The 13,282-nt window shown below is 43.2% G+C and overlaps 1 protein-coding gene across 4 annotated transcripts in view; it reads left to right on the top strand.

The window, feature by feature from the left end:
• The window catches only part of APBA1 (amyloid beta precursor protein binding family A member 1), a 230,763-nt gene that overhangs the window by 189,057 nt on the left and 28,424 nt on the right, over window positions 1-13,282 (top strand). For all 4 annotated transcript variants that reach the window (XM_043486837.1, XM_043486836.1, XM_043486841.1 and 1 more), the window contains 2 exons: window positions 1,649-1,688; window positions 5,127-5,272. In XM_043486837.1, coding sequence (XP_043342772.1) covers window positions 1,649-1,688; window positions 5,127-5,272 — 186 coding nt within the window. The remainder of the gene's footprint in view (window positions 1-1,648; window positions 1,689-5,126; window positions 5,273-13,282) is intronic.

A 13,282-nucleotide genomic window follows, 5' to 3' on the forward strand; every position in this document is an offset into this window, starting at 1 on the left:
CTCCTATCCACATAATCTTGATGTTCACTAGGTGTACATTTTTCCATAAATGCTTTAGCAGCTAGTAACTTTTCATTCCTGGTGAACTTGTGTCCTTAGTGTCCCTAAAGGTGATTCTTTTCTGAAACCAGAAACCCACCTTCTTTGGTATGAGGAGCTCTTTCATCCCAGTGAGCACATCTCCAGCACGTTTACTGCCTTGTGTATTGTGTGGCTAGTGTTGAATTCTTGTCCTTGTCCTGGGTTGATTTTAAAAGTCTTAACAATTTTAAAGTCTTAAAATTGTTTCTTTTACTCCCTCCAGTTTTTCACACAACAGTTAACACTATTGTTTTTTTTTTTTTTAATGTTGTGCAAATTTAATTTATCATCCCTTTACCATTCCCATCTTCCAAATGAAGAGCACTGTATAAACTACATAAAGTGCTACGATGTGAAGTTGTTCCCATGATATCCCAGCCACCATCCAGGGCCCTTCCCTCTATCAGTCCACTAGGCACCCCAGAGTATTCCATCAATTCAAGTCACCCTAGTGAGCAGCTATGTTGTACTAGAGTCTTGTTCTGAAATCATCACCTAACACCTGGTAGATTGTTAGCAGGGAAAATCTTTAGGCTTTCTGAAGATAACCCTTGGCCACGCAGACTCTGATTTTGCCCATTTTAGGGACTCTTCTACACTAGCTCTCGACTCTCCTACAATGCTCACATCATCCTGCCCCAGACTGTCAGCTGCAAATTCTGTTACTGGTTGAAGTAGAAATGAATTACCCACTCTTATCCACTGAGAGTTATCTCTGGGACATTTGCTTGTGAAAGGAACCAAGGGCTAAGTGTTGGTCCTCTGAGAGCTGGCATTTAAACTGTCATCCAGTCAGGTCCTATAAAGTTTCTAACTGATTATATCCACTTCAAGGATGCTGTTGGGAGACTAACCTTTGCTGTGGGGTTTTACTTAATATAAAAAATTCCATTACATAAGTCATTATTGTGAAAGATTTTTTAACTGCTTCTTGAACTTCTTTGTTTATTGGGCTCTTATTTTAAGAATAATATATAATACATGGTAACATAATAATGACTTATGTAATGGAATTTTTAAACTAAAACATACCAGTAAGAGATGAAGAGATAAAAAAAAAACCCTAGCAACCATTTTTAGCACAATGAGAGATCAGACCTAAAGTACAAATAAAATTTGCCCTGCAAAGACCTAAAGTGGAATAAAATTCTCAAAGGGAATTCTTAATTTTAACATATAATCATATTATTGGTGCCTTTACTAATCAACAGTTTATCACTTACACACCTAGATTCTTGTAAATATAAATTGAGCCTTTTATTGTTACCGCTGATTATGAATTTTGGTCCATGGATTATTTTTTAAGATAACAAACATTTCTCTGATCGTGGAATGTAGGGTTTTTAGATTATCTAAAATATGAATGGATGGTTCTGGGCTTCAGGTAGCTTTTAATAATGAATGCATATATTTATTCACACTTCATTTTCTGTAGCCAAAAATGGTTGACAGCTGGTTAATATCTGCCATTGGTGATGTATTTATTTTTCATTTTGCATGGATGGTTGTGTTAATGCATTTTTAATGATGCTTTGCCCTTTTTGAAACCTTTTTGTCTTAATTACAGTCAAGAAAAAGCTTGGCTTCATTCCCAACCTACGTTGAAGGTAAGAGCTGAAAAGGAAATACTAAACACTGAGTCATTCATGAATCTTTTAGCATTTGGGGATTGGAAGAACTGGGCTGTAAGATTACTAGTGGGAAAGAAAGGCCACAAAGTCTCTTATTCACAGTCTTCAGTTTTAGAATCTCGGACTAAAACAGCAATAGCCATGAACCTCTCAAAGACCCTCCTCCCTGCCTTTGCTGATTCTGTCCAGGAGACAGTGAGGCTGGGGGGTGGCTGGGGGTTTTGCCTAGCCTAGAACTGGCCATTTTGGATTCAAAACCTCTGTCTCTTTATCTCCAATCCAGCATACCTCTTGCATTCATCAGGAACCATTCAATTAGGAACAATGTTTAACTAAGGGAGAAGTTTTGGTCCTTTTCATTTGAAAAAAAAATTCCCAGTAACTCCTGTCTCTTGCTTGGGTGAGCTAGTAATGTTAACACTTATCAAGCTCTCTTACTCTGCCAGGTACTGATAACTAATTGAATCCTCAGATTGATCTTGTGAAGTGGATTTTATCATTGTCCCCATGTTATGCATGAGAACTAGGGCATGGAGCGAGGGTGAGCAGCCTTCCCAAGATCCTGCAGTGAGAATCGCAGAGACAGGCTGGGAACCGGCAGTCTTAACTCTGCCCTTCTCCATGCAATCGATAGTCTGTGCAGGACAGCCACACGCGGTTGCGCAGGTTGTTCACTGCCCAAGTGGACTCCATCAGCAGGTCTGGTGGGGCCAAAACTCAGTTCAGACTAGGCACCATAACCTGAGGTTGGACCACACAGATGCGCAGCTCCTGATCCTCTGCCGGGGAGGATGGCAGATGATTTGAGGGAGCAGCGGGATTGTCATATCCTTGAAGGAGGGTTTTCTGGGGGCCAGAGGATACCCAGACATCGTGTCTGACCTTTAGCTTCTATGTATGTTCCACTGCCCAAGAATAAATTACCTGAATTCATAAACCTGAACCCTTGGGCCTGAAGCCCAGGACAAGCTCATTTCTTTCTTGAGTAACCTGGAAATTATATGCACTGTTTTTGCAACGATCCAGAACTCCACAAGAGCACTTGGGGGAGTTTTCAGAAATTTAGAAGCTATTCTTCTTCAAGATTTCCAAGCTCAGCATCAACATGAATATGAAGATATAATGTGTGTGCTTGTTCACCCATAGAGCAACACAAAGGCATCGCTAAAAAGGAAAGTCTGAAATTCTTTGACTTGGGAGAAATATAACTTTAATTTTTTTAACTTTAAAAAAGTTACACTAGCACTAAGCGTAAAATGAAATTATGAAATTATTTTTTGTGAGTGTAATACAGTGACATTTGATTCTAGTCAATTTCCCCAGAAAATAATTGAAATAAAATTGTATCTCAAATATGTATTTGTTCAGGTCCAATATTTCTCTCAGCTTCTTGACATTTATATAGTCACTTAAATATCACCTGGATTACTCTTAAACACATCTGCATATTCATACTTACTGTGGTTGAAAAGGGACCCTTTTCAGTAAAGAGAGCTAAACCCACCAGTGAATATATGATAGTGGAAGTCCCATAGAGAAGATGTTTCTCTTTTTTTTTTTCTTCTAACATTCATTATTTTCACAAAAGGAAGGTTTTTAAAAGTTGCTATTCCAGAGGAGGTCTTTTTTTGTCTTGGTTGTCAAAAATGATTATATTTATGTAACATAAATCCATCACTGGGATTTATGATGATATTTTACTTTTTACAAGACATAGTATAGATCCAAACTTGTCCATGTATTATTTTACTTTGGCAGTAAAATAGTTTCCCTGCTATATAACTAAAGTTATACATTGTAAATAGCCTGAATTCTGCTCATATCTGTAAAACCTTCAGGGTAGGAAGCATGTATCTTTCAAGAAGCACATAAATGACTGGTATGTGGTAGAGGCAGGTTTGGCTGTATTCCTCACTGTTTGTCCAGAAACCTTTCTCAGAAATACTGAGAATCAGAAAACTTAACAGGTTTCCTGATTTAATTTCTACACAGATGCTTTGTGAAGACCTTTCCTAAAACATTGTTAATTTCTTTTTTTTTTCACCAGCACCATGGTTTTAGGAAAACAAATAGATTGCGTTGTCTGTACCCTGATAAGTAGCTTATCATGGGAACCAGCTGTTTAAACTCAAGATGAGCTTGATGTGTAAGGATAAAAATAAAAATCATTCCAGATTAGCTCTTCAAGAGGAAAAAACAAATTGTTTCCATTTCAAGTTGTCTAATTTAAGACCCTGAGTTTTTAACAGTGGGTTAAAAAGTATATTTTAGTCTTTCCAAATATGGCATTCAAGCCAAAGAAAATACTTATGTTTTAATGGCAGAATTAAAATGTCTTTCTTATCACATCTGTTGTAAAGTAATGTTTTAGTCCCAAATACGTTTTAATTTCCAATGGGGTTTATAGGTGATCATGGTGAGAATCAAACTTCCCAGGTGACTCAGTGGTAAAGACCCTGCCTGCCAATGCAGGAGACATGGGTTCTGTCCCTGGATCAGAAAGATCCCTGGAGAAGGATATGGCAGTCCACTCCAGTATTCTTGCCTGGAAAATCCCATAGTCAGAGGAGCCTGATGGACTACAGTCCATGGGATCGCAAAAGAGCCAGACACAACTGAGCAACTAAACAACAACAATGGTTAGAACCAGATGCCTCCATTTTAAATATTTAAAATTAAGGGTTTGATTTAAAAGGCTGGTGAATGAGAACAGAAAATTCCAAATTTCCTTGGAATTGGTATGTATGTGGATGCAGGCCGGGCACGTTACAGCTGGTAAGTCAGCAAGGTTTTTAGCATGAGACCACAACTCTGGGGTCATGTTACCTCTCTTGCAGACTTCAGGTTAGAGGCTTTTCAGGGAATCTAGACATTGTGCAGCAAATACTCATTTCTCTGATTTATAATATTTATTTCCCCCATTATGGATAAAATGGAGGGGGTAGGTGATAGGAATCAGTGGCAAGCAAAGGAACTGCTGTATGATGAGGCTGTCTAACAAGATGGCCTTCTGCTCATCTAACCATTTGTCCAGCAAACATTTATTTTATACCCACTGTGTGACAGACTCTGACTAGACACAGGAAAGCCAGAGGTGATGGTATTGTGCTCCTGTCCCAAAAAACAACATCATTTATCAATGAACTTTATATTTCATGTTTAAATAAATATTCACATTGTTTCTCATAGTAAATGGTCTGGGTGAAGTACATTCCTCTCAGGAAGAATTTTCCCTTCTGTTTCAAAATGAAGACAGTGAAGGGAGATCAGAGAGATGCCTTAGACTCTCAGTAGATGCACCTGCTCAGGGGTGTTGGGAGCTGACCACCTGTGTTGGAGGTGTATAGCAGAGGGGAGGGGGCATGATGGGGGGCACACGTGGCCTCACTCACCACCACGGTCTGTGTATTACAGTTCCTGGACCTTGTGACCCTGAGGACTTGATTGATGGAATCATTTTTGCTGCTAATTACCTTGGCTCCACCCAGCTGCTCTCAGACAAAACTCCCTCCAAAAACGTGCGAATGATGCAGGCCCAGGAAGCAGTAAGCAGGATCAAGGTGAGGGGGTACTCTGTGCTCCGAGGAGGGTGGTGGGCCAGTGTGGGCGGCTAAGCCATCCATAGTGATCGCCCCGCACCACGTGTCCCAAGTTTAGGTGACATGACAGGCAGGGCTTATACCTGTACCTGCCAAAGTTCTCAGTAGAAAGAAGATTTCCAAAACGTGTGTGAGTCTTGATGCATAAATGCTATATAATTTGGTTGTTCTTAATGGCCAGCCTTGAGGAAGAAGTACATACGATGATAAGCTTTGGAAAGGTGGAAAGATGAGGAAGGACAGCATTTTAAATATTATCTTTCCAATATGTGAGCACTGTATCACTGTATTTCTGCTGACAGAGATCAGTGCCTTAAACATTCATGCTACAGTGTGGTTCAAACTAGGTGTCATTGCTTTTGAACCTGTCAATCCTGTTCAAGCTAGATTGAACTGGCTTCAGTTCAGTTCAGTCGTTCAGTCATGTCCAACTCTTTGCAACCCCAGGGACTGCAGCACACCAGGCCTCCCTGCCCATCACCAACTCCCAGAGCTTGCTCAAACTCATGTCCATTGACTGAGTGATGCCATCCAACCATCTCATCCTCTGTCATCCCCTTCTCCTCCTGCCTTCAGTCTTTCCAAGCACCAGGGTCTTTTCCAGTGAGTCAGTTCTTCACATCAGGTGACCAAAGTATTGGAGCTTCAGCTTCAGTCCTTCTAATGAATATTTAGGACTGGTTTCCTTTAGGATTGACTGGTTTGATCTTGCAGTCCAAGGGACTCTCAAGAGCCTTCTCCGATACCATAGTTCAAAAGCATCCATTCTTCAGTACTTAGCTTTCTTTCTGGTCCAACTCTCACATCCATACATGACTACTGGAAAAACCATAGCTTTGACTAGATGGACCTTTGTCGGCAAAGTAATATCTCTGCTTTTTAGTCTGCTGTCTAGGTTGGTCATAGTTTTTCTTCCAAGGAGCAAGCGTCTTTTAATTTCATGGCTGCAGTCACCATCTACAGTGAGTTTGGAGCCCAAGAAAATAAAGTCTGTCACCCGTTCGACTGTTTCCCCATCTCTTTGCTGTTAAGTGATAGGACCGGATGCCATGATCTTCATTTTCTGAATGTTGAGTTTTAAGCCAACTTTTTTCAATCTCCTCTTTCACTTTCATCAAGAGGCTCGTTAGTTCTTCTTCGCTTTCTGCCATAAGGGTGGTGTCATTTGCATATATGAGGTTATTGATCTTTATCCCGGCAATCTTGATTCCAGCTTGTGTTTCATCCAGCCCAGCATTTTGCTTGATGTACTCTTCATGTAAGTTAAATAAGCAGGGTGATGATATACAGCCTTGACGTACTCCTTTCCCAGTTTTGAACCAATCCATTGTTCCATGTCTGATTCTTACTGTTCCTTCTTGACCTACATACAGATTTCTCAGGAGGCAGGTTAGGTAGTCTGGTATTCCCATGTCTTTCAGAATTTTCCACAGTTTGTTGTGATCTACACAGTCAAAGGCTTTGGTATAATTAATAAAGCAGAAGTAGATGCTTTTCTGGAATTCTCTTGCTTTTTCTATGATCCAGTGGATGTTGGCAATTTGATCTTTTGTTCCTCTGCCTTTTCTAAATCCAGCTTAAACATCTGCAAGTTCTCAGTACACGTACTGTTAAAACCTGGCTTGGAGAATTTTGAGCATTACTTTGCTTGCGTGTGAGATGAGTGTAATTGTGTGGAAGTTTGAACATTCTTCAGCATTGCCTTTCTTTGGGATTGGAATGAAAACTGACCTTTTCCAGCTCTGTGGCCACTGCTGAGTTTTCCAAATTTGTTGGCATATTGAGTGCAGCACTTTCACAGCATCATCTTTTAGGACTTGAAATAGGTTAGCTGGAATTCAATCACCTCCACTAGCTTTCTTCATAATGATGATTCCTAAAGCCCACTTGACCTCGCACTCTGGGAGGTCTGGCTCTAGATGAGTGATCACACCATCATGATTATCTGAGTCGTGAAGATATTTTTTGTATAGTTCTTCTTTGTATTTTTTCCACCTCTTCTTAATATCTTCTGCTTCTGTTAGGTCCATGCCATTTTTGTCCTTTATTGTGCCCATCTTTGTATGAAATGTTCCCTTGGTATCTATAATTTTCTTGAAGAGATCTTTGTTCTTTCCCATTCTGTTTTTTTCCTCTATTTCTTTGCATTGATTGCTGAGGAAGGCTTTCTTATCTCTCCTGTCTATTCTTTGGAACTCTGCATTCAGATGGATATCTTTCCTTTCCTCCTTTGCCTTTCGCTTCTCTTCTTCACTCAGCCATTTGTAAGACCTCCTCAGACAACCATTTTGCCTTTTGCATTTCTTTTCCTTGGAGATGATTTTGATCCCCACCTCCTGTACAATGTTACAAACCTCTGTCTATAGTTCATCAGGCACTCTATCAGATCTAATCCCTTGAATCTATTTGTCACTTCCACTGTATAATCGTAAGGGATTTGTTTTAGGTCATACATGAATGGTCTAGGGGTTTTCCCTACTTTCTTCAATTTAAGTCTGAATTTGGCAATAAGGAGTTCATGATCTGAGCCACAGTCAGCTGAACTGGCTTGCTTCACCTAAAAGAAAGCATTTGATCAGAGCTAAACCAAGGCTAATCTAAACCAAGTCAGTGCAAGGCTAACTCGGTTCAAATCAGTCATAACCTCTTTGCATCTGTTTTGTCAAGATTTAAAAGGAGCAAGCTTGTTTGATCCCTGAAACCACTTTTGTCTAGTTTAAGTCATTCACAGCTAGTTTGAACCAGCCAAACTAGCTTGAACTGGTTTGAACTGGTCTGAACTGACCCCATGGAATTGCAGCCTCTAGAGTATCCACCACGATGCTAGTGCCCCTAGAACCGTGGACAAGCCAGTGGTGACAGGGACCCTGATGGTACCATTGTGTCATTCAGGTGCTGCCAGCACCTAGAACCCCTGAGGCTGTTTTCACCTAGAGCCACAGACATTTCATCACCACTGAAATCAGAGCTGGGGACTTCCAGCGAGTTGAAATAGCTTAGGACTTGTGAGATTTGGTTCTGTCCAGTTTCCATTGGTCAGAATCAACTCCCTTCTCAAGGGACTGTTCCCTTTTCGTGTCTTCTGTCTCACACATCCCCAGGCTTCATCCTGGGCTTTGAATGGCAGTGTGGAATGAGAAGCAAGAGTCCTTAACTCTCTGCATCAGGGGAAGAATATTTGTTGAGCACGTATGTGTGCAAGGCTGTGCAGGATCCTGGGAGGGAGGAAAAATAGTGATTTATATATAAGGTGAGATCCTTACCCTCAAGTTCAGCAGCACAAATGAGAAGTGAATTAAGCCAGCAAATGTACAAGGGGGTGCCAGAGCAGGAGAGAGGGGTGTCAGGATCAAAAGGCCACAGGAGGGCGGGGAGCCCTTGTGAGCTGAGACATTGCCTGGAAGCCTGAGGGAGGAGAGGGCAGCAACCACGGACGTTGTGGAGGTCACACGGAGCAGGGGTGCTACTTCACGTCCTTCTACCCCAGCTCCTACACCCCTCCTCCAGGGCTGATGCTCGTCTCATGAACTTGCCCGGGCTCTGGTGTGCCCTGAATAGTAGACAAGGTCAGCGCTGGCCCTTCCCTTCATTACCCATCACTGCACAGGAAGCCCATGGTGCAACTTTTGATAGCATTATTGACAATTTATTGGCTTCCCTAGTGGCTTAGATGGTAAAGAATCTGCCTGCAATTGCAAGAGACCCAGGTTCAATCCCTGAGTCAGAAAGATTGCCTGGAGAAGTGAATGGCAACCCACTCCAGTATTCTTGCCTGGAGAATTCCATGGACAGAGGACCCTTATGGGCTACAGTCCATGGGATCGTAAAGAGTCAGATACGACTGAGCGACCAACACTACTACTACTACTACTGATATTTTAGGATTTAGGACGTATGACCCAGAGAGTAATTTACAGCTATATCAAGTCCCACCCCTGCCTCCAGAGGTGCATCTTACCTTGTGACTTCCACCTAGACCACTTCCTGACAGTGTATCAGACCGACCCTCCTACCCTCTGGGTCCTTCAGATGCAATAATGCTGCTGGTAGAACCTCAGGTTTCTGTTGAGCTGTCTATCAGAGCTTGTTTGATCTCCTTTTACTCTCTCCCTGAACATAAAGAGGTGACATTAATAACTGGAGATGTCCCCACAGTGTTTTCCGTGTTAAAGATCTCCCAGGTGCAGAGTTCAAGAATGCACAAAACTCCCTGAGAACAAGCTGCTTTTCAGGCACTATCCTGCCTTATCTCATACTGGAGAACTTGAAAAACACAATCTTTAGGGACAGACTTCGGACTCCTCCTATCCCCACGGTTATCAGATATATTATGATTATAATTTTGTTACATCAGCATTTGTTAAGTAAACCCCCAGGTGAGCAGAAGACTACAAGAGAAATTGAGATGGAGAAGTTTAAGACTCAGAAGTCCTGGAGGAAGCACCTGCATACCTAGAGAGGCCATGTGGGGAGGTCTGGCAGGACCTGGGCGCATGCCTTTACCGGGGTCCATGGGTGGAATGCTTTGAGGTTCCCAGATGAAGGCCAGATTGGTCAGTGCGAACCAAAATGGGGTTTTGGTGAGCTCAGTGGAGGTATTAGCTAAGGGGCACCTTGGGGAAGGCCCTGGGCAGCTGGGGAAGACAAGGGCTGATGAGTGGGTGCGGGGTCCCTTTAGGAGCTGACATGTGCATGTGACTCTGCGGGCTGCTTTCCACAGCATTTGTGTGCATGAAGGGGCTAATGTCAGTTTAAGGTTCAGGCAGGCTGCTTGGCCAAACAGAATGGATGCTGAGGCAGTAATACCATGGAGTAACTTAGCTGAATTCTTGACCCAGCGCTTAGTTTCCTGGGTTAATAATGGTACCGTTAGCTCCCCCTGGGTCAGTGGAAGTACAGAGACCCTGGATGGTTCTCTGATAGACAGGGACCACCACTAAAGGGGGTGTTTGGAAAAGAGGCAGTGCTTTTGGTTGTTGCAGTGTCTGGGACATTTTTATTGGCATGAGTAGGTAGAACCAGAGAGCCTTGCCACCCTTTTATGTCCAAGACAGAGCCACGTGACAAAGATTTATCTCCTCCAGATTGCCAGAGCACCCGTCCCTGTCAAGGCACACTACCATTCAGGTGAATCCTCCAGAACAAAGCAATAGTCCACCCCAGAAAGAGTGCTGAGGAGCCCTGAGATCAAGTATGTTGTTTTGAGACGAGTTTTTCCTGGGTTCTGTTTATGGACTTCCTGACGGGGTCGTCCTTGACTCCCACAGCTAGGTCTGTCTGTCTGCTGCCCTGAGACACGTGTTTGTGTTCAGTGACCTGACGGGGACAGCAGGCACAGACTCAGCACCCAAATGTAGGGCAGGTCTTGGGCAAGACCCCAGACTCCAGCATCCCCATGCCAGACCCCTCCAAGCGCCAAGTGTTCTGCGCATTATACTTTGTGATTTCCCCAGTGGTTTCTGAGAGTGTTCTTTTCCATTTTCAAAGTCCAGCTCCCTGATGAGAAACCAGAAAGTTTACTTTTGAATCTTCCAAAAGGATTGGTATCCAGAAGTTCCACAAATCATTTGAACAAAAAATTAGAAGGCTTTGTCAATCAGAACAGGCAAGACAGGCTGTCTGATTATAAATCCATTTTAGACCTGCCTAGAGCAGAGTAAGCAGCTGGAAAACGTATATTTATCTTTACAGCAAATTGCTCTAGTGTGAGGAATTCATTATAGAGTGGTGAGATTAAACAGTCGCATTTCATGTATAAGTATCATTTCACAATGTGCTTCTTGCATCTGAAGGGAATGTTGCCTATCGTTAAATATTTTCTGCCTTGTGTTCCTTTTACATGCATTTAAATGCCTGTCAGATTGTTTGCCTTTACACCCAGCCTGCCACTTTTTCAAATTGTGAGTGGAGAAGGCCGCGTTCAGAACCCGTGGTTTACTTCCTCGCCCCCAAGAAAGTTACTGTGGGGATGGCGCAGAGACTTCACCACGTGCACGGGGAACCATGGGGCTGAGAGCAGGTCTCCAGATGAACTCGGGTGGTCCAGGGAAGCCAGCACTGGGGTGCCCACATGTGCTCCCTTCTCTGAGGAAGGTGCTATATGCTTTTTCCTAAAGAGGCTGGCCTTTCAGGAATGAGTTACCCTGGGCCACCTCTAGAGAGACGCAGAGCAAGCAGAATGAGGCTACTGATTTTCTAGCCACGTCCATCCAGGAAGGAAGGGGGAAGGGATGCTCTGTGGATTTATTTGGAAATCCATTTAGTGATATCCTCACCACAAACTGATGAGTAATTCCTGGCTTGGTGCTCTCACCTACACACAGAGGAGCTTCCTCCTTTTTCTGATTCCTTCTGCCTGCCTCCCTCCCTCAGGGACCCCAGCTAGGCCCGCTCCTTCCTCTGCCAGCATTGTTTGTGTGACCCGATAGATGCCAGGGAGGCCTTCCTCTCAGGGGCCCCGCTGTGGCCCTCTGGCCGTGTGTTTGAGGTGCTTTTGCTCTGAGCCAGCTCTGCCCCTGATGTTTGGGTTTCCATTTCAAAGCAGGCTTTAATTCCTGGTCTGTCCATCAATTATGTGGTGTCTGTCACTCACGTAGCACCAGCTGTGAGCTGACATTTAATAGTGACACTGGCTTTACACTTGGGAGTCTAAAGAATTGCAATTTTCTTAAGTTACAAATAATGTACATGTTTATTTGCCAAAATGGGGGGAGGATTTCAAGTTGTGGTTTTTCTAGATATGAATCTGACTCAAAAAGCAAACTGTCCCCATTCAGGATCCCTGTGACAAGGCCTCTTAGCAGATAAAAATCAACCACATCCTTGACCCTGAGAAACTTGCTGTCTCGTGAGAGAGCCAGGAGGAGTGTTTAGGTAACTGAAATAACAAGGCAGGCTGAGGAGTCTGTGATTAAGACATTTCCATCTACCAAAATGTAAAATACAAGATACATCTGAGTGCAGCAGCAGAGTTAGAGGGTATCTGCCATTTTTTTGCAGTTGGTTTTTTTTTTTTTTTTTCATCTTTGTACTCTCCCTAATCTATTCTTTCTTCCTTGGTTCATCTTTTTTTGAGAAGTAAGAATAACCTTCCAGAAAGCTTCCCATTATGATTTAGAAATGTACTGGGCAGTGGTCCTCAGAGTGGGACCAGCAACAGCATCATCAGCTGGAAATTTGTTAGAAGTGCAGACTCTCAGGCCCCAACCCAGTCAGAGACTCAGGGAGGTAGAGCCCAGGAGCCTGTTTTCACAGGCCCTCTGGGAGATGGTAATGTGTGCCGCAGGTCGGGACCCACCCCCTGAGGGAAGTGGGGACCATCCATCCAGTGTGAAGGAGCCTCTGGTCTCCAGCTGTGCGCTCTCATTCTGGTCAAATGCAGCGCTCCTCGCTGATGGGGTTCCGTTGGCAGATAAGCACAAGAAACACCACCAAATAGATATTTTTGGTATCTGCCACATGTATTTTCCTATTAAAGGCTCTGAGAAGTCCTGTACTAAGGAGATTTAATTCATTTTTTTAACCAGAAGCTTCCACAATTACTTGAAAGCAGAATACATCATCCCTATGGTGATACCTGATGGTCTTATTGCTGGGATTCTTTTAAATATGGTTTAAGAAAAACTTCTAGAGGGAGCTTTGCCCTACACTCAGTCAGTATCTGAAGCAGGCAGAGACAGCCCCTTCCGAGCCCTCCCACAGGCGGGAATCCTGCCTTGACCCTACCTAGAGAACCAGTTGAGAAGCCTGTACGGCAAGCTCACTCACCCCTTCCTCTCACTGCATCTCCATGCTTCATTTCACCCTCATTCCCACTTCACCCTCTGCTCCTCCACCGAAGACGGGGCGAGGTGCAGAATCTGCCTGAGCCGTAGAAACCGCTTCATGTCCATGCAGTGCGGTGTGTTTGTCTCCATGGCCTTTTGGTATTTTCTTTGGTCCACACATTTTTATAAGGCATATTCATTATCA

The sequence above is a fragment of the Cervus canadensis genome, chromosome 14 (assembly GCF_019320065.1).
Source record: "Cervus canadensis isolate Bull #8, Minnesota chromosome 14, ASM1932006v1, whole genome shotgun sequence".
Taxonomy (NCBI): Eukaryota; Metazoa; Chordata; class Mammalia; order Artiodactyla; family Cervidae; genus Cervus; species Cervus canadensis.